Source organism: Struthio camelus, chromosome 1 (genome assembly GCF_040807025.1).
Source record: "Struthio camelus isolate bStrCam1 chromosome 1, bStrCam1.hap1, whole genome shotgun sequence".
NCBI classification, from domain to species: Eukaryota; Metazoa; Chordata; class Aves; order Struthioniformes; family Struthionidae; genus Struthio; species Struthio camelus.
In genome coordinates this window covers 223,582,485-223,608,299 of record NC_090942.1, presented here as the reverse complement: position 1 = coordinate 223,608,299, position 25,815 = coordinate 223,582,485, and the positions used below count along the sequence as shown (strand labels likewise).

General features: G+C 48.4%; 1 protein-coding gene across 5 annotated transcripts in view; it reads left to right on the top strand.

Annotated features, from left to right (window-relative positions):
• The window catches only part of SLCO2B1 (solute carrier organic anion transporter family member 2B1), a 62,099-nt gene that overhangs the window by 13,709 nt on the left and 22,575 nt on the right, over window positions 1-25,815 (top strand). For 4 of the 5 annotated variants that reach the window (XM_009675827.2, XM_068930838.1, XM_068930839.1 and 1 more), the window contains exons 3-7: window positions 9,067-9,204; window positions 9,317-9,479; window positions 10,840-11,067; window positions 12,254-12,352; window positions 17,170-17,300. In XM_009675827.2, coding sequence (XP_009674122.2) covers window positions 9,067-9,204; window positions 9,317-9,479; window positions 10,840-11,067; window positions 12,254-12,352; window positions 17,170-17,300 — 759 coding nt within the window. The remainder of the gene's footprint in view (window positions 1-9,066; window positions 9,205-9,316; window positions 9,480-10,839; window positions 11,068-12,253; window positions 12,353-17,169; window positions 17,301-25,815) is intronic. The other variant, XM_068930840.1, reaches the window with a different exon arrangement.

The following is a 25,815-nucleotide window of genomic DNA, read 5'->3' as shown; positions in this document are numbered from 1 at the left end:
CTTCTCCCCCAGGCCTCTGAGTCATTTCAGCTCAGTTTCTTTGCATGTCAGCAGGAAATTCTTTGAAAACAAAACCCCATTGATTTTTCCTTGTGATGATATTTTGAAGTGGTTTGTAACTTCAAAGATAAAAGTCACTCAGGTGCAAAATCAGCTTGGATCTATGACCAGATTTTTTAATTTGCTGAGAGAAGACAGCTATGAAGCCAGAGGTGCAGGAAAAAGTTGGCTGGGACTATTGCAGGCCACCCCTGGGCACAGTGATGGGCAGCTCTGAAACTGGTTATGGATGCTAGAGTCTGTTGCTTTCTGGAGGATATCCTAGAGGACAGAAAGTGTGGAACATGGGTGGAGATGGTTATTGAGACCAGTTCTTCTCTTCCTGGACACTTTGCTGCTGGTCTTCTACTTGGTAAGCTCAGCAGAAAAGTCAGTGGCCGATCCTGTGTGGATCCAGTAGCTGAAGGGGATCCTTCAAGAAGCTGCAGGAGGCGGGAGGCAGGTATCGCCATTGCAGCAGGCTGGGACCAACCTTGACAAAGCCATTGCTCGACGTTACCCTGGCTACAGCACACAGCCAAGGCAAGCAAATTCCCTTCTCCGGTTTTGTGCTTCACATTTAGCTGCCTGCTGTAGGCCTTGTTTTCACCCCTGAGGCTTGTATACCTACCTGCTAATCTCTGCCCAGGCAGAACTGACCCGGCCATGCATATCACCAAGCACACAATTAAACTCAGCACAGAACGTATCCGCCGCATCACTTTTTTTGTTTTCAAGAAGTTAGATCACCCTGTCTGGTTTCTAAATAAATAGAAAACGTCCTCAGAAAATATAACTTCAAGACCAGGGTTTGAATACCTCTTGCAGAAACACAAAAATAAGTACTCCGTGTAGCTTGTGTGTTTGAAGTGGCTGAAGAACTGAAAATCATAGCACTGCAATTTAGATATTTATATAGAGAGGCATGAAAAGTAATTGCCGCATGTCAAAATGTGACTCAGAGACATGACTCTAAACAGTCCTTCCAGGAAACGCTCTGCCGGCTGATGGACCCTAAGCCTATAATATCTGACACTAATTCTTGCAGCATGTCAGAACAGATAAAATAAGATCTGATGCTGCTTCCATTGAAGCCCAACATCTTGTCTTGGGTTTGAGGAGCATTTTACACCTAAAGCTTCATACATGATTTAGGTAAGAGTAGTTTTGCTGAAGAGCTCCCTCCCACCACTGCAGGGTAGCACAAGGATGTAGAGAAGTAAGTAGTCAGAGATGCTCCGATGGAAATTGCCACAGATGGAGAACCTATTTTTGAAGGACTGTATGTGTTATAGCAACAGTTCACCTGCAGGTGAGAAGGAAGCAGGTCGAGAGTGATATGGTTTGCTTGACAGTAAAAACATACTCTATGGCATGTTCCACTCTAATCAGTATAAAGAGTTTTTGCCCAAGAAATTTGGGGGACTGAGTAGCACTTACACTTTTTAATACTGTGCTTAACAACGTGATCACTGCCCAGCTGTTTACCCTGCGCAGTATGTTGTGGCTGGAGGGGTGCACGTTTCCAGGCATTGTTGCCAGGTCTCCTCTCCCTGTTGCACTAGGTCAATCCCCTCTGTGTCCAGTGAGGACTGTGAAGCCCATCCTCGTAGAGGCAAGCGTAGGAAGATGAGTGGCCTGTGGAGGAACCTAGGGCATGGTGCCACATGTTTCCCGTCCATGCCAGACCCTGGCCTGTGCCTGTGGCTGCCTGGTGCCATCCTGAGCTTTGAGGATACGTCCAGGCGCAGGGGGACCTTCACGCCCCAGAGGGTGGCCTCTAGGATCACTCGCAGACGCAGTCGTAGGTCCCACACCTCTCCTCAAGGGACAATGTGTACATACCCCTGTGGACACTTTCTAAAGCTATCGAGGAGCTGGTAGAGGTCATTCACCCTCTGTGGCAAATAGTCTGTCTCAGCCAGAACCAGTTCATGTGGCTTGTTCCCCGCACTGGTGGAAACCTGCTGTGCACCAGACAGTCCTGACATCAGTGACCTAGCTCTGTTGAAGGACTCCATCTCTTTCAGTGACACAGCTGACCTTGTGTTTTCTGACCTGATGATGTTTTCTGCTCTGTGCCTTCGCTCAAGAAGAAACTGGACGTGTTTCTACCCTGTGCCTTTATTACAAGTTGTTCTGCAGAGTGGTGGAGCCTTGGGCCCACTTACATGCAGTTGTTTTTGATTAAACCGGAACATACCAATTCCTTCAAGGTCCATTCCCTCCTGCCTGCAAGAACAGCCCAGTGCATGGGATTTTATCACGTGCCAAGGCACAAAACTGGCTCTTAAAATTGCAGCAAATGTCTTCCAAGCGCATGGCAGCAGTGTGACAGGGACTTCCCTGTCACACCCAGGGTAAGAGTCGGTGTGTTTCCTTCAGAGCCTTTAAATTGAGGATTATTCATTGCCAAACTGCATGAACAGCACTAAAACACAATGGAAGCTTTGTAAGAAGCTTTGTAGACCATTGAAAGATAAGATATTGGTCTTTTATCCCCGGTTTTGCAATTTACTGTCTGCTTAGACTTGGCTAAATTTCTCTTTCCTCTTACGTGTGTCTCTGTGTAGAGCGGGAGAAGCAATACCTTGCTGACATAATGCAAGGCTTAGTGGCATGAAGCTGGCAAAGTGCTGTGGGATCCTTCAAAAAACAGGAAAAAAATGCAGAAAAGTAGTGCTCTCATTCTAAAAAGCCTGATTGCATAGAATCAGGAGTTTTGCTCCTTGTTGGAGAAGGCACATTCACCCCCCTGCTGGCTACTATTTACTGGTTATAAATGCATAGTCGTGATGCTGCCTTTGAGCAAGGAGCCATCACCAGAGGGGCCATCACCAGAGGCCTGGCAAAGACGCTCTCCTTCCTTCTGGGGCACCACGAAGTGCAGTCTGTCAAGCCACTCCAGGCACAGTCTGGTTTTGTGCTGGGATGGTGGAGACATGTGCCTGGGCTGAGTAACACTCAATCCCTCACCTGCAGACATCTGTGGGAAGCCATGGTAGGACAGCTACCGCCATGTTTCCCCAGTGGACCCCAGCTTGTGCCCTCTCCCTGAGCTGGCAGAGGTGCGCTCCGCTTTGGGCTCTGCGCCCTGCTTTGTGCAAGGCATTTCCTGCAGAGGAGTCATCTGGGGTCAGGTCCCTGCTCCAGTGCTCTTCATGCTTTTTAACCAACTATGCCGTAATGTAAAGTGCCTGTGCAACTGGTAGGGCAGAGCCTGGAGCTCCCTTGCTTCCAGCAATGTTCCTCCATTGTGCCTTAGGTCGAGGCTCTTTTGCCTCTTGCTCTTGGTCTAACATCTTCAGCCATGCGGTGGTCCAGCTCTGGAGAAAGGAGGGTTGCTCTGCAACCTGGCACCGTGTGGACAGTGGACGGGCTTGTTCTCTGCAGAAGGACGTTGGCACAGAGCATCCATCTGTCCCTTGGTCTTCTACAGGTCCAGTACGATGTTCAGTGTTATACCCAAGCAAGTTGGCTTTATAATAGTGCTTCAGAGGTGTTTATAAATGAAATGTTGTTGCAAACCTCTCCCCTCCTTCCTCCTCAGCCTATGCAAATGCTGGTTTGGATTTTCAGTGTTGTTTTAATGCCAGCAGATTAGAGGGGAGAGGATGTGAACGTGGATCAGTCTATAATGGGAAAGAGGTGCCAGGCAGCTGGGTTTGGGGTTGTTTCTGGGATCCTCAGGCCCTGGGACTGCTCCTCTCTTTCCAGGGCTGTGTCCTGCCCTCTGGGCCCAGGGTCTAGAAAAAGGCTGGTTTCTGGCAACCTAAGTCACCTCCAGGTTATCTTCTTGTGTTCCTGATGATTGCTGTGGCTGATGAAGACGCTAATTGTAAGAGGAGCAGTGATTTCTTAGGTTGACAGGGCCAGTTCCAAGGATGGCTTTAAATACCAGGACCATTTTCTCTCAGTTGACCTGCAGACAAATCAAAATGATGGGGCTTCCTGATCTCCTGAAATAAAGAAGCTAGAGAAATCATATTCCCGCTGCCTCTGTAATCCGTCTGACTCAACCCAGCAGATCCCATCAGTCCCAAGCCCAGTCATGGAGGGATCCTGGCCTCAAAGGGTTTTTTCATTGGAATAACCAGCTGGCACAGAAAGCCAATGCAGAGGATCTCCCAGACAGAACGGAGAAAGACACAGGTAGCATCCAGGTCTGCACTTGGCCAGCACAATGTTCAGCTCTGATGTACTTTTACACCGAATATTGTGGCAAGTCCCACAGAGGCCTCCTGACCCATGCGGTCTCAGCAACCCGTCACGAGCTATGACAGCTGGAATGGGGCAAAATGGGAATCAAACATTGGCAATTACCAGCCTGCTCCTTGCAATGGGCCAGGGCATGACACAATATTACAGAAACTGCTGTGGGTACCAGAGTAGTTCTCACTCACTAAAATATTCTTCAGCCTAAAGATGCCCCACATTTAAAGTGGGTGCCTGCAGCGACTCTTGGAGGAGCAAGAGGGGGACTTGGCCTTGCAGCCCTTTAATTGCAAGGCCTTCAGTTTTGTCACCTCAGAAAAGTAAATTGTCATTGTGGAGAAAAGAGGAGCACCAAATGGGTGGCAGATCCTGCAAAACGCTAAGTTTTTCTGTGACATTTTGCTAGCACTATTTGACTTACGATTGCTGCAAAAGTTGGAGCAAACACAGGCAATAACCTTTACTTTTCTGTGTTTCTTCCCTCTCAATCATTGCCATCCTGACTTTGACTTTCGAACAGTTTTCCTGCTTGTTCCTGACTTGCGTCTAAAAATGTTTGTGCAGGGACTAGCGCAGTTGCTCTCCATGAATCCAGGTTTTTGTAAATCTCTTTTTCAGCACGCAAAAGTAGGCAGAAATGCTAAATGTTGGCAACTAGAACGTGTTCGGTTAAAAGTTTTTCCTAAAAGGCATGTGTTCAAGAAAAGACATTGAAACGCTTAATTAAAAGCCGAAGGAGCCCTTCGGCTGTTGATAGCGCAATCTTAGGAAGTTCTGCCGGGGGGGGGGGGTTTCCTTCCGTTTATTTCACCCTGTTGTTTTTTCAGTCGGGTTGGATGCCTTCCTAGCTCTTCAAACGAGCCCACTCCCTCTGTGGGACATGTTGCACGCCTGAGGGCTCTTGCTGTGCTTTCTTTAACCTCCCCGTGGTTCTCTGCCTTACCCAGGCCTCCCTCCTCCGAGGACTGGCAAAGTCCAGCTGCAAATGGAGAAGAGGTGGCTGCTTTACACCCCAGCAAAGCCCCTGTCGTGCCACCCCGCGGTCCTTGCAGTGGGATGCTGGGGCTCCTTAGACAGTTTCAGGTTTCCTTAATCTGGTGCCTTCCCCTAAGGTTGTCCTGCAGCTGGGACGTGTTCAGAGCCCTGCACTGACCCAGGCTTTAGCTGTTCTCCACGTCCCTCAGAACCCGGCGTATTGCTTTTCCCTTGCAGAAAAGGAGAAGAGAAACCTGTAAAAACACACTATGGATTTCAGTTCAGGAGCTTTGTGAGCTCAAAGCGTGGATCTTCGCCATCCAAAAGCCCTGCCTTCAGAGGCCGTGGCATGGAAGACGGCCCCAAAATCTGAGCAGACTGAGAGGCACACAGGTTGTGCTTGCTCTGTTGGTGGAAAGACCAGGATCCTTCTTCCAGTTTAGGTTTCTGCTCTGGATGACCGGAACTAGAAGCTGAAGCTTGCTGAGAGAAAACCAAAACCCTGTTTTTAAATTGATGCTTTCAAGTGGCATAAGCCCACATACTAATGCCTGAAAATTGTTCCCATCTGGAATGTCACCTTGATTCTAACATGTTCTTATAAATATATACATTTTCTCTGCCACTAAGAAATCAAAACATTAACAACAATTGACCATGATTATGTTGGAACTACTGTTCATGGTGAATTGCAAGCTCAGCGACTGGAAGTAATCCGTGGAAAGAGCTCTGGAAAGAAATGAAAACACCACGCTATTGTCAAACTCCAAGAACACTGGAGCTCTGAAATCAGTATCTGACAAAAGAACAAGGTCACGATGGGCCAGGCATTTTCCCCATGGCCATGCTCTTCTGACTGGCACGGCAGTGTAGCTGAGTCTGCTCCACACCTTCTCCAGGTGGCACTTCCACGGGCTGGTGCCGGTCCCCAGAAAGGCTCTTCCAAGCAAGGAGTGGACATTTAGGGTGTACTGAGAGCCTGAGCAGTGGCAAGGCACATCCTTGGCGCTGGAGCTTGGCTGGCTGTACCACCAAGTTACCCAAGTACTGCTTGCATGTCTGGGGCCTGAGCCAGCTACTGCTTTCCCAAAAAGCTCTTAGGCACAGGCTGGGGCTTGGCATGAACTGCAGACCATTCACAGCAGGTCTTTTGGGTGAAACCACCCTGTTTTGGAGGCTGAGAGAGTTTGGTAGTGTGGATGTGGGCTATGCTGTTCCCACCAGCCTTGGTACCAGAGAGCAGCCTTGGGCATGTATCACGTGCAAGTATAGATTTAACCTTTGGAACTGAACCAAAACTAGTCTTGCAGCCATAAATTTGGATGCAGGAGACACGGACCAGCTTTTCTGGTGCCTCAACCCCCTTCCAAGCCTGTCATTAGGCTTGTAGAGCAGACAAGATTTGCTTCCTGTGCTCTGAGATGGTGGAAAGGGATGGGCTAGGGAGGGAGGGAGCCAGAAGTAATTTGATTTTAGTGACACTGCTCTCTGAAGCTTCATGATCTCCTGCCTCAGAAGGACTAATGCAACAAGGAGGGCAGGGTAGCATACTGGGAGCCGGATGCGTCATCAGCCTAATTTACCCCTGACCCCTGCCACGTGCCAATCACTCTTCCGAGCACCAGATTCAAACCAGGCATGTACATCAGTTACCGAGATGCAGCCTCTCTTCTGTTGCACTCTGTCGTGTGGGAAAATGTCTTCTTGTCCAGAGGTGCTTTAGGCATTTAAGCTATGTAGCTCTCAAACACAGCTGAGCCATAAGCACTCCAGCGGTTGATGCTCGGGGAAATCTCTCTCTCTCAGTTATGAGGGTCACCCGGGTATAAATAGTGGTCTCATTGCAGGACTGAAGACCATCTTTCCAGACCATACAAGTCAAAGTGCCAGATGGCCTGATCAGATACAGGAATGTAAACAAGCCATTGCTGCAGGACAGAAAGCAGCACCATGTAGAGCAGCCAAGACAAACAGGGACGTATGTCTCTCCAGCAGGGCGGAAGTTGAGGAGTCTGGTCCTTCTTTTTCTGGCAAATAACCCGTCGTGCTGTGGTCTGGTGGCTAGCGTACAGCCCCTGAAATAGGAAGAACTGAGGTCCTTGCCCAGGTCTGTCACTAAGCGACTACAAATGCTTTGCAGGGTCATTTCTCTGTTCTGTGCTTCAGTTTGCTCATCTTTACCATTCCAGCCTCCCGAGCTGTTTTGGCCTCCTGCAATGAAGAGGATGTGAGGGAGAGCTGGGGGGGGCTGTTGAGCAGGCAGCTACTGATGCAAACCAACGTGCTGTGAAAATTCTGGATTTGGATTTCTGTTGGGCTACAGATGCCAGGAAAAAAATGAAGCTGGTCTCAATGTTTTCATCTGGACTCGTGTATGCAGAAGACAGTGCCTAGCATGTCTTGCAGCAGTGTAGCAGTTTAGGTGAAGCTGTCTCTGGAAAAGCTCTTCTTTGGCTGGGGGACATTTCTAGTCCAAACTAGATGCACCCTTCAGTAGTGGCATGAGGCTGGAAGGTGCTGGTTCACATCCCTGCTTTGCCTTGTGCAGATACAAGTCACTGAAGGCAGTGGTACCCATTCCCTGATATTCCAGTTCTCAGGGAGCCAGCCGGGTTCAAACATGCCCTTTTTCCTTTTTTTCTTTTTTGCATTGTAAATATTCCCTCTGCTTACAGAGCAGTCCAGTTTGGCAGAGTTCCCACTTCAACTCAGAAACTGAATGAGACACAGCAAAAATCCAGCCTGGGGCGAGTGGCTCCTGCCTGGTGGGAGCTGGCTGTGATGTGCAGAGAGGTACAGCAATGCCCAGCTCTGGCCAGTGGCTTGGAAAACATCTGCTAGAAGCAGCACCCTATGACTTTCTGCAGTGCCCACGGCTGAGGGCAGCATCTTTGCAGGAAAGCAGGGATATTCAGTCTCTCTTGTGGTGAGATGGAGTGTCTTGTCTCAGGGCATGTGATGGTTTGGGTTGCTTAGCACATTTTAACTCCTCTGGGGACAGGGGAAGGATGTCTGTGTGGAGCCATTAGGCAGCACATGGCAGCTCAGCTTTGCAGAGCTCTAGATGAAGTGGAATTGCTCTCCAACCATCCTGAGGCTGACCTGGGACAGTTTGCTGGGCAGCTCAAACCAGGCGTTCATCCAGATGGCCATGCGCTAGTCAGTCCCAAACTCTGGAGGAGATGAAGTCAGAGGATCTTCTGGGAGCTAAAGGTCTTTGACAAGGTTTCCTTCAGGAAGTGGAGAAGAACCATCACATTTTCCGAAAGGAGAAATGTCCTTTTCATCCAGAGCTTTCAGCCAGGAAAAAATAAAAATAAAAATAAAAAAAGGAAAGGGAAGATGAATAGCTGACTTTTCTTCCCTGTCCTGCTCTAAAGACGCTGTTTGTTGCTGAGTTTGGTGGTTGGGCTCATTCCCGTCGCATAAGAGCTCCTGCCAGCACTGAGGAATAGCTGCCTGGCTTGGGCTGGGCTGGAGTGGAGAAGTTGTGTAAGCATCCACCTCAACTGCTGGATCTCAGGGTCAAGGCCAACATAGACTATGATCAGACCAAGTGAAAAGATTTGTTTGTCCAAAGCTATTTTCTACTGAAGAAACTACTCTCCTTGCAAGTAATAACCCTATTGACATTTTTCGCCGAGAAATGTTTATTGACCCTGACCTAATTTCAGAACACAATCAACAACAGGAGCAGGGTAATATTTCAACAGCGGCTATTCATATTCAAAAGCCCTACCTTTGTATACGAAATGTATTTATTTTTAATAGAAAAGAGTTTGTTGTTATATCGCAGCTTGCAGTTAAGTCCTGGACTATCTCTTTTTGTGTTGGCAGTTCTTTGTTTTTTGCCATGGGCTCCTGCAGCTCTCCCAGCTCTTGATCTCCGGCTACCTGAAGAGCACCATCTCAACCATTGAAAAACGATATGGCCTGTCCAGCCAGACATCAGGCTTACTTGCTTCCTTCAATGAGGTGACACCTGCTTTCTTCTCCCCCTTAGTCTACCAGGCAAAAACTTTTCCCATGCTCCTGTCATTCCGTTGCCTGGCATTCATGAGGTTTCTTGGTCTGTGTCCTGCTGCAGGTTGGAAACACGCTGCTGATTGTCCTCATAAGTTACTTTGGGAGCCGAGTGCACAGGCCTCGTTTCATCGGTTGCGGTGCAATTCTTGTCTCCTTGGCTGGATTTCTGATGTCTCTCCCTCACTTCATAACAGGACCCTACGAGTATGACCAGTCCATTGCCAGTAGGTGCTCTAGGTGCTTATTTTATGCCTTTTAGGGAAGATAAAGGAAATGACCTTTTCTCATGGTATCAGGAGCTATAAGCTACAGGTTTGACCTCAAGAAATTGAATATTGAATTTTAACTTTCTGGCAGTGAAATTGTCTCAGCTCTGAGAAGCAACAGCTGATCATGCAGAAGCAAAAATAGGAGACAGCTTATAGGCTGGAACCAGAGAAAAAGACATTAAGACTGGTAAAATGTGGGCTGTGCTCCTGGTTACCCTGGTCTTCCACATATTTATGCAGCAGATAGTTAAACAGCAGATAATATGACGCTCTCTCCCCAGCCAACAAGGAGCTCATTTTCCATGAGGGGAGCTGACTTGCCCACACTCACATGAACTGCTCTCTTGTTTTCAGTTTCATAACTTAAACAAGGCCTGGTGAACCCTGTCGCAGGAAGCAATTTGCAAGAAGATAACAGGACAGAGCCCTGACTTGACCCAGGGCGATGGGGTGCGAGAGGGGTGAAATGCAGTTGTCTGCAGTGGGAGAGCAGTGGTTCCACAGCCAAGTCCTCCTGCTTATGGGGTATTTCACCTGTGTTTGTTTGTTTGGCTATGCTGTCTCGGAGGGAACACTTTGAGGTTTTAGACTCCATCAGGAAAACAACTTCTTGTGAGAAACACGCAGGTGTAAATCACTCATGGAGGACCAGGCCAGGGAGGAGTTATAGGCACAAGATCCCTTCCTGAAAGAAGGTGAAGATCTAATAAGGAAAAAAAGAGAGAAAACCAGCAAATCCTTTAGAAGTCTCCAAAAAATGGCTTTTCTCTGCCTCAACAGAAATAGCACAGTTGGTTTGCTCGGTGCCGACCACCAAAGACAGATTTAATAGGTGAATAATTCAAAAATGCAAGCTAGGTCACGTGCTAATGACGGTTTGGAAAGCAATTAACCATGCGTTTCAGAGTGGCTGGTGCAGGTGGCCATGTGTCCAGCACTTAGAGTTGCGTGCCTTGGGATATAGCCATGGAAAAGTGGTTATAACCAACCCCTTGGTATTTTAGGGGTAATCAGGGTGCAACATGATCCTTGACCGGCACTTTCACTTAGGCATCTGTGTAATCCTTTTTTGAGTAAAATGAATTCTCATTTCCTGAGTAGCTGTTTATGAAAGCTGCCATTTTTGCTCACTTAGCTTCATTGCAAGATCCATCAAAGGTCCTAGAAATGATCTTGGCTTCACATCTATTGCGTGCGTACCTAAGGGCTTGCTGCTATCCTTAGGAAAAGCAGACGTTAGGTAGCCCGTTATTTCTCATTACTGAGCTTTGCCCCCAGGCTGGCCCCCTTGGACTTGCTCCCCTTGTCTCTGCAGGCGTGTTCAGCAACGCTACCGACCTCTGCCAGCCTGATGGCCCGGGGAGCAGTGGGAACCTCAGCGACACCAGCTGCACCCCTCACACCGCAAAGGAGAACCACGAGGTCCTCGTTGTCATGTTTGTGGCCCAGGCGCTGCGGGGCATTGGTGGTGTCCCCATCCAGCCCTTTGGGATCTCCTACATTGATGACTTTGCCAGCGAAAGGAACTCCCCCCTCTATTTAGGTAAGATGGGGAATGAGCCCCATTATGGAAAAGAGGGGAGCCCAGAATTAGCTGTCTACAGAAAAGGCAGACATCGTACTAGTCTGCATGAACGAGAGCAGAGCTTGCTGTTCTACCATGCACTAGGAAGGTTTTTGCAAAACTGGTGTGTCTGCTTCAAGCTTGGACAGACTGGAGACAGACCAGAAAGAAGTGAGGAGCGCTGGAAAACACAATTTAGGAGAGAGGCTGGAAATACCGTGATTTTCAGACGGACAATGAAAAGCCTGAGAGGGGCACGATAACCATCTCCTCCTACAAAAAAGCTTCAACGAGAAGAAACAGAATAATCTCATCTCCATGCTCACAGGAGGCAGCTCTGGACTTAAGCTGCAAAAAAGAAAAAAAGACTTTGTTTAGCTATGGGAGAAATTATAGGGAGCTTAAGCACTGGAGGCAATTGCCTGGGAGGCAGGCAAGTATCCTTCAGGGGAGGAGGTGCTGGAGAACAGGCTGGACACAAGGGATGTCTCAGGGTGGTGGGGTGGAGAGGATGGGCCCTGCAAGTCCTTCTCGCTTTTTTGCAGCTGTTATCCGTGACAGGGGAGTGAGGATGGCTCAAGAACAAGTCACCTTAGCTCTCAAAAAACTACAAATCCATTTATTTTGTCTGCATTGACTTTTCTCCAGTGGGTGCTCCAACCTCCTGGAACATATTTAAAAGGATCGCCGTAAGATAGGAGTTTAATCTTACACGTGTTTGATCTTTTTATCAGTAATTCACACAGGAGCGTTTGCTGATAAGAAGTAAATGAGAGGCAGTAAACTGTGTTATATAAGGAAGTGATTAAATCAGAAAGCACAGGACAAATGTCAGTTCAGATTATGTCAGCAGTTCCTTGAGTACCTTTGCCTTTGCTGGATTTCTTATACCAAGGGGCACATCTTGGTCCCAGGGGTATTTCAGCCTTTATGTGAGGCCAGAGTAAAATTCGAGTTCTGCAAAAGTTTTCCTGTGAACAGAGCCTGGAAAGTAGGGGTTGTAGAGGAGCAGACTGTAAGGAAAATAGCTAGAGCTGGAGGCAGGACGCAGTGTAGATGGATCCTGGTCCAGCCCGTTCTGGCCAGTCCCACCTCGCTGCATCTCCTGTCCCCCGTGGTCCCTTTGCTCATGGCTGAGCTCCTTTCTGCTCTCTTTCCTCCACAGGGATCTTGTTCTCTCTGACAGTCGTCGGACCTGGGGTGGCCTTCATGCTGGGCTCTGCCATGCTGCGTTTTTACGTTGACATTGACAAAGACATCGGAGGTGAGTTGGCCTGTCTTCAGAGAGCCCTTCTCCATGCTCCAGCACCACGTCAGCCGTGGGCACGTGGTGGGTGGATGGGCCGGAGCAAGCCTGGGAGACGGGCAGGAGCATGTGTGCACCTCTGGGTGCAGGAATACCCATTTACCGAGCAAACAGCCGTTTAGCCCCTCTGCAGGCATCCTTGGTACCAAGAGGGTCAGGATATGACCTGCTAGCAAGCGAAGCAAGGTCTGACTTCCATTCAGTCTTGCGTGTCGAATCATTTCCAGCAACCGGTCCCATTGGTGCTAGGGTGCATACCCCAAGTGAGTGAGTCCTTCCTCTCCCAGGTAGTGTCATGCATACACGTCCACAGGGTTAAACCCAGCCTGGTGGTTGCTGCAATCCCATATTTCCATCACCGCTTTCTCCTCCTTCAGACCTGGGGGGTCTCTCACACCTGGGCTGCTGCTAGGTCTCCTTAGAGGGATGCTCATCTGCATCGTGCTTAGAGGGGCTGTGCCTTCCAGAGCAGACTTCATGTTCATTATTCTAAAAATTTTCTGCCATATGCCAGAAACACCAGCTGGAGCATTTCACTGCCAGTCAGCTCAGGGGAAGAGGGAGGATGTGGAATACAGGCAAAATTCAGAGAGACATGAAAGAGAGAGATGAAGCGGGACATAAGAGAGAAGGAACAGAGACTGAGTAGCAGGACTCTGAGAGAGGTGAGGAAGCAGGGGGAGGGGTAGGATGGCAGAAATGCAGGGTAGGGCAAGAGAGGAACATGAAGGAAATTTCCTGTACCAGCTTTCCAAATGCCTGAATCTGAGCCATGCTGTCAAAGCGTCTGCAGAAGTCCCTGAGCAGACGGCCCATCTCTGCCGTTGCAACTCCAGCAGCATGTTGGCAGAGGCCAAATGTGTGACCAATGCTGGAGGAATGATGAAAATTGCTAGTGACAGATACAGCCCTGTTTGCCAGCTCACCCAGAGACCTGCTGGGCAGGTGCACTGTGGAGAAACAGAGCCCCAGGGGAAGCCGAGCCAGGGAGGCAGGGAAGGACAAGCCCTGAGAAGGGCTGCCAGGCCAGCAGCCAGGCTGAGCTGGCACAGCCCTCACCAACCTCCTGTCTTAGACCCTGATGGGACTTTCCCCACACAGGGAAGGGCAAGAGGTTCTTCAGGAGCCATGTCCTTTTTTTGGCTGCTCTCCAATCCTGGCATGGAAAGCATGAAAATCTTTTCAGGCTATTGGTAGCAGACAAAAATAATGCAGCTCAGCATATCTTCATTCGAGAAAAATGAGGTTAGACAAGCTCCTTTGGGTGGTGACCAGACAGCATGAGTATTGGAGCTGGGTGCTTGATGCTATAATTGCAATAGCTTTGGCCCCTTCTTGGGGCTTCCAGCTCGTTTCTGCTCATTGACTTCAGCAGACGTTTTTTCGTCTGGACTTTATCACTTTATATTTATAGTATTTGCAGCACAGGAGCACACCCTAATCTTCCCACTGCTTCTTCTCGGTAGGTAACCTCCAAGCTTATTGCAGCATTAATCCCTCCTTCACACCGGTGCGTGAGCCTTAGAGAAGCGTCTTGAGTACAGACAGTTGAAGTCCACTGGCAACTAACTGCTTCTGTACTAAGCACACCTGGGCTAGGCAAAGGAAACGTGCCCTAAATTATGATCTTTCTCATATCCTTTGCCTAACGTGTCCCTGCTTACAAAGTATCCTGGGGCTGGTGCCCTGATCTTTGCTCCAGGGGATGAGCACCATCCTGGTGCTGGGGGTGGTTTAGCTAGTGGGATTTTTGCAATGCCCTGGATACAGTGATGTTCGGGAGTGACACGGGCTGCTGTGCACCACAGGCATTTTATGGGCAGGTGGATATGTGGTGGTGCTGTGCCCACAGCAGAAAGCAAGTGCATGGGGACAGGAGCCAAGAGTTGAACTTTTGGTTGGAATCACAAAGGCAGAGGAAGCCATAGATGTGCTGCAAGAGCTGAAAAGACAGGGAAAGTTGCTAGTGAAGAAGGAACCGCTCTGAAATCAATATATTTGGCCCTGCCAAAGTGCTTTCACTAGACTGCACTGGGTCTGCAGTCCATGAGATAATATGTGTGGCTCTTAGGGCTGTAGGAAGTGGCAAGCAGGGGAATCTCCTGGGAAGCTCTCTCCCCCCAGCTGCAAGGAGCAGGACTCCATTTCCCATAGAGCTGAGACCATGCAAAGGAGAAAGACAGGCCCGAAGTACCTTGTGGTATGGGAGGAAAGGAAGGAGCTTGCAGTCAGCACGGAGGAAGCAGGAACCTTCTCCCCAGCTTCCCAGAGCACCACCAGGAGGAGGTGCCTAATGGATGAATGTGCGGGACAGGCACTGGGATATGTGACCAACCAGTGCAGAAAAGGGGGGGAGCAGTGACCTGATGGCATAGACAAGGGATGGGTGCTTTCCTGTGCGCTGGAATGAACAAGATCAGAATGGGTTATAGGACTTGCATGCATGACTGCCCCATGATGCATGGGCTAAGAAGCTCTGCCCCAAAGGCTAGCACTGGCACAGAGGCGAGGGAGCCTATCTGAAGCCCCAGGAGCAGAACAATAGCCTTTGGTTATGCTGGTGTCATGGTCCTTAATTTGTCACCCCCTTCCCCATGCCAAACTTAAACAGAAGTTGTTGAAGACAGCGCACACATGCAGGAATTCCCATAGCTGCTGTAGCCTGGGGTAAGTCTGGTGACCTGGCCCCTACAAGCCATGCGTCCCCAGCACCGCTCAGTGATAGTCTACCATCTGCTTCTGATTCATTCCACCAATGCCTCTGCCATTTCCACCGAGGTTCCGCTTTGCCGAGTGTCTTATTCACACATTGAAGCACCCCTGAACTGCAGCATCTTGGGAACTTGCAGCCTGCTCCGGCCTCACCCCGAAACCCTTTACTTGGGCTGATATGACCTGTATTTGGGACACCGTGTGCCCACACACCCGAGACAGCAGCGTCATAGGAGGGAAACCTTTCTTGTGCAAAGGGAACGAGGAGGCAGCAGGAATGGCTGGAAGGAGGCAGTTGGCTGCTTCTCCAGGAGCACGGCCAAACAGGCACCACTGGCTGTGGGAAACCTCTGACCAAGTATTAGAAAAGGGGATCAAAAGCTAGATCTGAGGATTTTCCCAAGCTGCAAGAACAGGCCGAGATTTGCCAAAGTTGAGCACACTAGTAAGAATGAACAGGAGCTGGGTATTTCAACACTTACTCAAATTGGATGGGCTATATATGTAAAGAAGTTGTGGGGCACACAACAAAGCCATGGGACCTTCCCTTGTTCACATTCATACATATCTTGAATCCTTTAACCAGATCATTTTCCTAGGAAGGAAAGTCCCAAGGACAGAATTCAATGAGCCCTTTCTGAAGTGAAGAACTGATAGCTCTTTGTGATTATGATCCTTTTTTCTCAGTCCCAGTTCCTTTGACCTTAAAAACAGGTTGAAATTTTTCTGCTTGACAGATCAGTTCAGTATTAAAATGCTTGCAGTTATATACCAATACTCCATATACTAATACTCTACTTATTATCTTCACTAAAACACCTTCTAGATATCTTTCAGGTTGCACACATATCCACACACTTCCCGTCCAAGCCCCACGCTCTCAGAGACGAGCTCTGGCCGTGGGTTTGTCGATGTCTTTGCAGAACAAACACTACCACTTCTGCTGCCAGCCCCAGAGGGTCCCCCGGTCGCACGGTACTTGGCTTATCTGCCTCTGAAGGGTGAAGAAATGGCATTAGGGGCTGCCGTCTGCATGCACACCCTGATGCTTTAATCTTCTAAGCCATCTCCAGCAGACCAAAGTTGAATGAGAAATGTGTTTGAGTACCACAGTACAGTGAACTGATAGCAGTTTTAATGGTCCCCCCGCTTGACAACAGCTCACTTGTGTTAAGCCTCATGGAAAGAAGGAGGTTTCTGGAAGGACTCGTTTCCTTGCCTTGCTCATGAATGCCACTGAACCCCCATGAGCTGTAGAATTGTTTCTTCGTTCACTCCCAACCTGTTGTGAATTTGCATTCTGGCTTCTTCACGTCATGTTTTATTTATGCCAAATACCCTCCCCACAGAACACGTTCTCTTTGGCAGAGTGGCCCATGACAGGGAAGGATATTGTGCTAACAGAAGGAAGGTGGTCAGGAAAAAGGGATTAAAATTAAAATCCGTAAAAGGGATATGATCCTTTTTTTAAAACTGCCTTTTGCTGGTGGAGGTGCAAAGGCAGGAGGCTGGCTGATGGATGAGGGTGGTGGGCAGAGCTCCAAGGTACAAGTCCTGACACGACCAGTGGATTTTTGTGCAGATAGCCAGACTCTACAAATCAAAGCAGGGCTCTTGGATGCCTTATGTTGGGGACTAGAGTTAATTCTTGCCTGTGCTTTAATCTTCAGAAAGGGATTTTCCTTGTGTGCTGACAGAGATCTTGACTTAATCCTTCTGAGTGAGCGTTCATGAGCTTTTCCACAATGTGGGCACCCTTCTCTGAAAACGTGGTGATGGGAGCACTTTCCTTTGCATTTACAGCACTAGGATGTCCCTGTCCCACTAATGAAGAATGAAATGAGATGTAGCACCATGGGATGGGCTAGGTGCAAACGCTACTCAGACCCCAAAATTGATGGCCCTCATGTTGGGAACCATTGCTGTGGAGCACACCGACACCTCCAGCTGGTTGGTGCCACCCCACACTATCCCTTGCTGGGCGCATGGGAGGGCAGCAAAGGCACAGTGGGATCCCTCTGATCACCTTTATTTACATGCCATTTTACCTCTTTTTGTTGCAGAGGAAATCCAGCTCACGAACAAAGACCCACGGTGGGTTGGCGCCTGGTGGCTTGGTTACCTGGTTGCAGCCAGTCTTGTGGCCGTGTCTGCGGTGCCTTATTTCTTCTTCCCACGGGAAATGCCAAAAGAGGTAGGATGGGAAAAGGCAAGGTGTGCTGCAGATTGCTCCTGCGGTTTGAACACAGAATAACTGTGACTGCAACCATCTCCTGGGGTTGCTGAGCTCAGTTCAAAACCTGGCACTTCGTGGGGCTTTACAGAGCCTCGTGAGCATGAAATTAAAGCATAAAACACAAGTGCTTTTTTCACATTGCACGCAAATAGGCTGTTCCTTCCACACTACCAGCCTTTTCTGCTACATCAATGGGAAATGGGACCATGCCAGTGGTCTCAGGCTGTGCAGTTTATATATGCGTCCTGAAGTCAAACCTGTGGTTCAATTATCCTGCGGTTCAATCTCATCTCCAGCATCAGAGCCTCTTTCTTCTTGGGTCTTGTAAGCTAAGCAGAGCCCAGTTTGGCTAGTGAAACCCAGAGTGGTGCAAGCAGTTTAATGGGTATTATAATTCCTTGGTGGCACTTCGAAGCAGCTCTGTGTGTTGATATCCTTGCCTGCATGACTCAAGGCCCTCTTCATAGAAATGTATAGAACTGGGCAAACCTCATGTGGATTAAAGTCCTGCCTTCTTATAGCCACCTCCCTGTTTCATCTGGAAATGGGATCCCTTGCTTTCACTACAGAAGCTGTTGCTCCTTCTTCCTGGTCTCCTTTGGGAGCTGGTGGGAATGGCTGCACAAATGGTCCTTGCTTCCTTCCAGGAGAGGCCAGATGTGCCTGACAAAGAAATTCGTCCAGGTTCACAGGAAATGTGAATTGCACTTCAGTAGCCTTTTCATTAGAAATGGATGATGGGAATTTTATCCTGGGGGTATTTGAAACGCTGAGGCTGGCTGAGGTAACTTCTTTCTCATTCCACCACAAAAACCCCCTTTAACCATTCGCTTTCTGTGGGCCTTGAGTGTCAGCTGCTGGACGAGCATTCAACTTTGCCCGTCACCTCTTCTCAGTGACTTGCCTGTGACCTCTTTGCCGGGCAAGAGGACTTTGGATGACTTCCAACCCCTTTTCCCCAAACCATGCCTGACATCCCCTAGAGCATAATTCAGAGGCAATCACCTCCCCATCTGTGAAAGGGGCATCACGATGCTTCTCCTGGCTCTGTAAAGTGCTCAGAGCTGTCTGGCAGAGAAAAACCTTTAACAACTAAAAGCTATTGCTGCAAGACAAACTAACATCTGACTGCTGTTCGCTTGCAGGAAGCTAGTGTCTATCCTTTGTTGGAGTACGCGGGTGGGGGAAGCTTTACTTTTGTTTACTACCAGGGTTTTGACTTCTCCAAAGCCCTCATGAACGCATTAGAGCTTGAGCCAACATATAAAACAGTCTGCAAGCTTCCCAAGCGCTTTGCTGGCTGCAGGTCCTGGTCTTTGGCAAACAGTGTGTCATGGGGAATAATTTAAAACAAATTGTGCTTTCAGAGAAGGCATGATACTATGGCTCTGAATGTGCTTAGTTATCAAAGCTCCCGGGACGCGTTTAGTAGGTGAATTTGCATTCATCTTGATGTCTGGACAAGAGGCAGGACAAGAGACAACGGGCGCAAATTGAAACACAGGAAGGTCTGTCTGAACATGAGGAAAAACTTTGCTGTGAGGGTGACTGAGCACTGGAACAGGTTGCCCAGAGAGGTTGTGGAGTCTCCTTCTCTGGAGATATTCAAAACCCACCTGGATGCGATCCTGGGCAACGTGCTCTAGATGACCCTCCCGGAGCAGGGGGGTTGGAGTGGATGATCTCTAGAGGTCCCTTCCAACCTAAACGATTCTGTGATTCTGTGATTCTGTCTTGGCCATATTCCAGCCTATGTAAGTGCCTCTCACATGTCTTTTATGTTAGGACAGCATCGAAACTTTCTTGCCTAAACTATTGCACGTACAGTCTGGTGTAGAATAGTTCTTCACTTCTTCTGCCGGTGCCTGAACTCCCTAATGGATGAGCTATTCTTACTGCGATTTGGGGTTCACTTGCTCTGAAAAATGTAACCTTTTGTACTCTTCTGGGGGTTATAATGATGTATTATACACACTGTTAAAGTCCCAAAAGTGCTATAGTCCTACAAGGTAATGGAGCAGAAACCACTCAGCACTCTACACAATGAGGACAATAGTGAATGCAACGGGCCTGATTTGTACTTGTGAAGCTTGGTTCACTTTAAAATAATTATAAATGATCTATCTGTATTAGCAGAATCTGTTCAGTGTGTAAGGGTGACACATGACATCTTAGGATAAAGGTTCTTTATTAGGACTGCTGAGAATATTAATTTCAATAATGGCTTTTGAGAGAAAACAATGTACCTCTAACTAAAATAACTGCACTCCTGCAAGTTCCTCACTCGAATCAGTCTGAGAGTTTTGTGGCATGTAACAGAAGAGCAATTGGATACTGATTTAAAAAAACACAACAATAGGAGGACTTCTTTCTCCTCTACAGGCTGATATTTATGAGGAATGCTCTCAGACTGCTGAGCACTCATTTATTTCTTTGCAGCCCAGATTTTACTTGAATTTCTCCCCACTGCAGTATCTGCCCCAGAAAGCTTCTGGGAAACTTGTTTATGGCAAAGAAATAATCACAGAACAGAATCACAGAACGGTTAAATAATAATTAAAAAATAATTAAACTGATGGCAAAATTCTGTCTGCCCCTTGCAGAACTGGAGATGCCAGGGCCATTTGAGCCCATCTGCTGGGGTGGTGCCCATCTCACTGGGATATCAGCACCACCAGCTACAGGGAAGGACCATGCTAAAAAAAAACCATACCCCTTTAGGAACTCTGCCAGAAGTTGTTCTGGGTAAAACCCCTGGCTTCTGTGAGGCTACTCAAAGCTCTGTAGGAAATCTTCATTAGAGCAGGTCATTTTCTGTAGGTATTCTGGAAAAAAGTCGTTTTTGCTTGCTTGCCCTTGCAGTAAATTAGTGTTGAGCTAAGGGTATAAACCTGACTGTTTTTCTGTCACAAAGGGCAGGTGCCTTTCCTCTCCACTGACCTGGAGTCAGCCTTGTTTCTAAGGCCACCAAATTACCGCACCAGCCATTGAGCTTGTTGGAGAAACAGTTCCCCTCCAAAGGGCCAGTAGCCAAGGATAAATTGCCAGACCCTGCAGAACGGATGTTTAAAGTTGAAAGAAATGCAGGAGGGAAAGGAGATGTGGGTCTCCAGGCTCAAAGTTCAGTGCCGTATCCTACACTGGCTTCACTGGGAGCTGTGGATAAACTCAGGTCACCAGTGGGATGTGTGCTTAGCTCTGCTGAAAATGTGGCAGCAACGTCTCACGTTGCTGTCCAGAAGGCCCAGGACATGGGGGCTTCAGTGAGAGTTGCCCATGATCGTAATGGGTTGCAGTTGAACAGCTCGATGTCCCCAAAAACGGAGATGCTCATGCCCTACACCATGCTCCAGGGCTGCTTCACCACTCCCTTGGACTTCAGTCTCTTGAGACTTCCTATCTGGCATGGAGAGGAGAGGAAGGTGTTACTGTGGGCGAGTGATGACAGGTAGCAGAGGAGAGCAAGGGCAAAGTCATTCATCTGCAGAAGCCGGTTCTGACCTCTCACTCTGAGGCACGGCGTTCCAGACGCTGGAGGCAGAGAAGAACCATCTGGACAAGGTCCCTGGAGGCCAGCTGACCCTGAGCCAGAGCAGAGCTTTCACTTTGTTTGCTTTTCCTTCTGGAGCAATCCAGGGTGAGTCTGCACTGGTGAAGGGTTGACCTCAAACTCGCCTTCTGCTGCCACGATCATACTGGCTGCCCTTCCTTGTTAGCATTGGACCTGGCCACCTCACAAAGGCTCACACTGGGCTTTTGTGGCATTAGGATTGCTTCCAGGTTTCCTTCGACTGCATGGAGAAGTGTTGTTTCTTCTTGTGCTTCTCTCTAATTTGGGATGTGGCGGGGGAGAAAGGGGGTGAAGTGGCACCGCAGCAAAGAAGTGCAGATCCCTGCAGCAGCTCCCTGTCCGAGCTCTGCAGCACGAAGCCCCGTCCCAGACACATTGCACTGGGGACAGTGAGAACCAGAGCAGCTGTGGGGTTGCCTGTGGCTTGCAGTGTAGCTTGAAGGGCCTGGGGCCAGTATAGGACTTTACAGACAGCAGTCAGCAAGATCAGACTTTGTGATAACCTTTGGGTCAAACCTGTATAAACACAGCTGTCGCGTTAAAGATAGTCGGCATTTCCCTGGCTGCCTTCAGTTTCAGGCCATTTGTCTGTCCGAACTGGAATAAAACAATCTCATTGAAAGCTAGCAGCAGAGCACTGCAAGCTACAAGCACTCTGAGACAGGAATTGGCCTTTTCACCCTGATTATAAAGCTCCGGCACAATACCTTGAACCATAACCACTACACCGATGTGCTGCCGCCATAATAATGCATGGGAAAAGCATGGGCCTGTCTTCTGTGTCCACAGAAGAAGCCCTGATGTTTCTGCAGCACCAACTGCAGGCCTCATTTCTCAGAGGCCGAAAAGAAATTTCAGGCCTCCCCAGCCACTTGGTCCTCATGCCGCTTGCTGTTTGCAAACCCCTTGGACCACATATGTCTCAGCAGGTCATGAGACTGCCTGGGAATAACATGTGGCCACACAAAGCTGTGAACGTGTTTCTCCATTGCAGAGTCCAGCAAATGTGATCAAAGTAGCAGAGGCCAGTGCATGGCTCACTTCTTTTCACTGCCAAAAGCACTGTTTCTTTTCTCTGGTTTTCATCCTTCATTCACATTTTGCTTCCTTTCTCCTGACTCGGTCTATATAACTCATTTCAGCCCTTGGTGATTTCTCCAGACCAAGGAGCATCCTTCTCGGTGCACATTATCCAATAAACATTGTATAATAATGCATCCCCCTGTCTTTTTGGAGATTTATTTGCCTCCCCCAATGAGCCAAGACAGACCTAGGTTATTCTGCAACCACATTTCAGCTTTACCTTTATTTTATAGCTTCTTTCTTTGAAGTTCCTGGAATGACTCGTGCACTTAATGTTCATAATGTTAATGATAATGAAAGTTTGCTCTTTCAGTCTTTTTTCGTAAATCAGTCACACCAGGACCTGAACATTTTTGTTCCTTCGTAGCTGCTCTGACTTGTCAGTAACTTTCTAGCCCTGAAGTGCCCTGAAAAATCCCGTTCGAGGGGCAGTCACAACAAAGCTATAAAGTTGTCACGATCTCAGGTGAGGAATGAAAGAAAAAAGACTTTTATTGGACAAACTGTTTCAAATCAGGACCAGGTTCTTCTTATAATCCCAGTTTAATGCTGCCTCCCAGGAGCCCAAACCATTTGTCTTATCTGGCACAGGGCTATGTCCTGGATTGCGGGGAACTACAGCATTTGAGCAATTTCCAATTGCTGAATAGCCAAAGTTCAGTTAGTGTCTTAAATGAAAGCAGGAACATTACCCTCGTTCATCGTGTCTCATGTGCAAGACCTGTCTTGCACCCTGATCGTCTCCTGGTTCAAGTTTCATTCTGTAACACTTCAAAGTCCTGTAGAAACTATCTCCCAAAAGCCGTAAAAAGGGGGTGTATGACACTTCCTCTTAGCTCTGACAAAGCTTCTCCTGTAATGTCAGCATATATCATTTGCAAACAGACGCTTCATGAGAAAACTCAGATGGTTTTTATGGAAAGCAAGCCTACAGGTCCTGGTCCTTTCCAGGCTCCTTGTCACGCAGTCCTCTTCAGATATCACTCTCTCATCAGTGTTTGCCTCCTAACCCTTATGAGAAGGTGACTTCAGAAACTTACCTCCTTGCATGTTACAAAGCTTCGTCTGTTCCTCCCATTTATATTTTATGCCTTTAGTTTGTTCTTCTCCTCATGTTGTCCCTATTCCTAATTAAATTCTTTCCTGCTCATTGCCATGCTGGCGTGCTTTTATAAAGGAACTGAATCTCCTCCTCGCCTTCATTTTGCTGGGCTAAGGAAACTAGCAAGGCAACCTGATGCGTCCTCCACTGTCAGAGATGTCCTCCATCCCAGGAGCCCTGTTCTTCACCTGTCCCGGTCAGAATTCGGTTTTCCCGATGTGGGTCACTGCTACTCAACGCTGTGGTCAGGATCTGGTCTCTAATGGCTGTGCAGCGGGGTCAGCACTTCCCCAGCTCTCCTGGAAACACCATCCTTGATATTTCCTCATATCCAATTTGCTTCTTCCGTGGCTGCACCATATGCTGATGGGGAGAGAGATCTGGACATACTTGCCATTCTCTTCTCATCTCCAACTGCTGAATTTCAGATGTGCAGCTGAAGTTTGTTATTAAGGCCTAAGCACATGGCTGTGTCCTTTGCACTGTTAAGTTTTGTTCTGTTCCTATTATTTCAGCCCTCGGGTTACCTAGTTCTTTCGGTATGGTATCCCAGCCTCCTCTGGAGGGACAGCTCCGACCTTCCTTCTCCTCTGCAAATTAAATAGTACGTGTCTTCTTATTATGCCGGAGAGATCATTGTAAATATCAGGTAAGATTGCTTCTGCATTGAATCATGAAGGAACTCACCAGAACGTCGCACCAGCGCAATATATACCCTTCAGGACACCCCATTCTTTTATCCTACTTAGCAATGTTGCATTTACTCTCCTAATTTTCCCATTCTCCGGTTTGACTAACACTTTCCCATGTGGTGTTGTCTGTTCTACTTTGCCCAAGCCTAGAGATATCAGGTCTACTGCGTTCTCTTTATTTGTTTAAACACCAGTGTTACTGAGTAGGGAGAAGAGGCTGCTGTCATCTACGTGCCTCTGTCAATCCCTAACACCAGATGACCCATCTTTAGTTACTTTTTCCTCCAGAATTTGTTGCACTTCTCGATTATCTGTGCATCTTCACTGTCAAGTATAATCCAAGGCTCAGTGGTGCTAATAAAATAAAACAAGAAGGATGTTCCATATCCCCTACTAAAAGATTCAGTTAAGGTGAGGAGAAACACATGGGTTTATGCTTGAAGCATGCAAATAGATTATAAACCTGGAAAGCATAAGGACGTGGTTCCGCGGTGACTGTGAAGTACCTTAAAGTGAGGATGCTGCCAAAAGTCCCACTGCTTTTCCACCCCTTCCCACCTGGCACCTGTTTCCTTGAGCAGAAAGCTTCTGGGACGCCTGTGGGTGCAAACCAGAGGAGATGGATGGGGTGATGCCCCTTTTGTGTCAGATCCTTTTCCATCTCAAAGATTCATATATGGCACTTCTACTTGGATGCAGAGAAGTACAAAAACAGGATTGAAAGGAACCATGAATATAATTAATTTCTCATTCTTAAAAGGTACCTCATTATGTCACGGCAAAGCAACCAAAGGGAACCTAGCATTGTAGCTGAAGACCACGCAATATACCGCAGAGTACAAGCCCCATCTAGCTCAGCATATCCAGTGCATTCATTTGTATAAGCCATCCAGCTCTGCAGATGGCTTCGTTGTCCTCAGACGGGTGCCCTCGCGGCAGGCTGTGCCATTCATGCTCAGTACCCACAGCTCACGCCATCCTGCTGGAGATGGATGGAGCTGAGATCTCTTTCCTCAGTGTTACTAACAGGGGAGATGGAAGGGGCAAATTCATCTCCTCTGAGACAGGATGGAAAAAACAGTAAATGAAATCCTTTGCTGCTGGCTAGTGGGTGAAACGTGGATTTCTGAGGGCATTTCACAGTGGGGCCTGGCAGAACATGAAAGGTAATCCATCCCAGGGCAGGAGTGGTCAGTGAGCACAGCAATGCAGTGGCTCCACGGTGGCCTAGCAGGAGTGAGTTGCTGGGATTTCTGCCCCAGCCGCGCGGGACATGTGTCTGCTATCATCTGTCTCTCCGGATTTTGCTTTAAATTTCCCCCTGCTGGGAAGTCCGAGCAGATGCCCAGGGTCAGAAGGGAACACCAAGCTGGACTTGCAGCCCCCAGCTCGGAGGAGACCGATGCAGGAGAGCGGAGGGTTAGGAAGTCATCCTAACCCAAGCTGCCAGGGCAAATCCCATCCGTCTAGGCAATGCCTCAAGCCATGGGGCAAGGACCTGGAAAATTTAGGAGAAAGACTGGCAGAGCAGACTGACCCGTTCCATCTGCAAAAGCACCTGGTACACAGAGACAGGAGGGAGGCTGCAGACACAGACTAACCTTGAAAAAATGTTTATTCATGCCCTTGCTAGCTCAAATGCTTGGGCAGCCCTGTTCCTGCCGGGGATGATATCACTTGATGAGATCCAGGCAATGTCTGTCCTTTGCCTCTCGAAGCAGCACATTAGCAGCAAAGAGAAACCCCAGCACACAAAATGCAGAAGCAGCGTTTCTGCCTTGCTCTTGCGATGCTCCGTGGACGCTGGTGCTGTTCAGGCAGAGCAAGCCGCTCTTGGGCATGTTGCAGGATTGCACCGGCATGCCCAAGCCTGCAAAGTGCTGAGAGCCTCCTGCTCTGCCATGACCCCCCACCCCCGGCAGCTCCCGCTGGCATCAGCAGGCTGAGAATATTTGCAGGATCTGAGTAGCTGACAGCTGTGTCTGAAGGTGGCCCCTCAGCTCCCAAGGGTCCGGGCAAACTGTT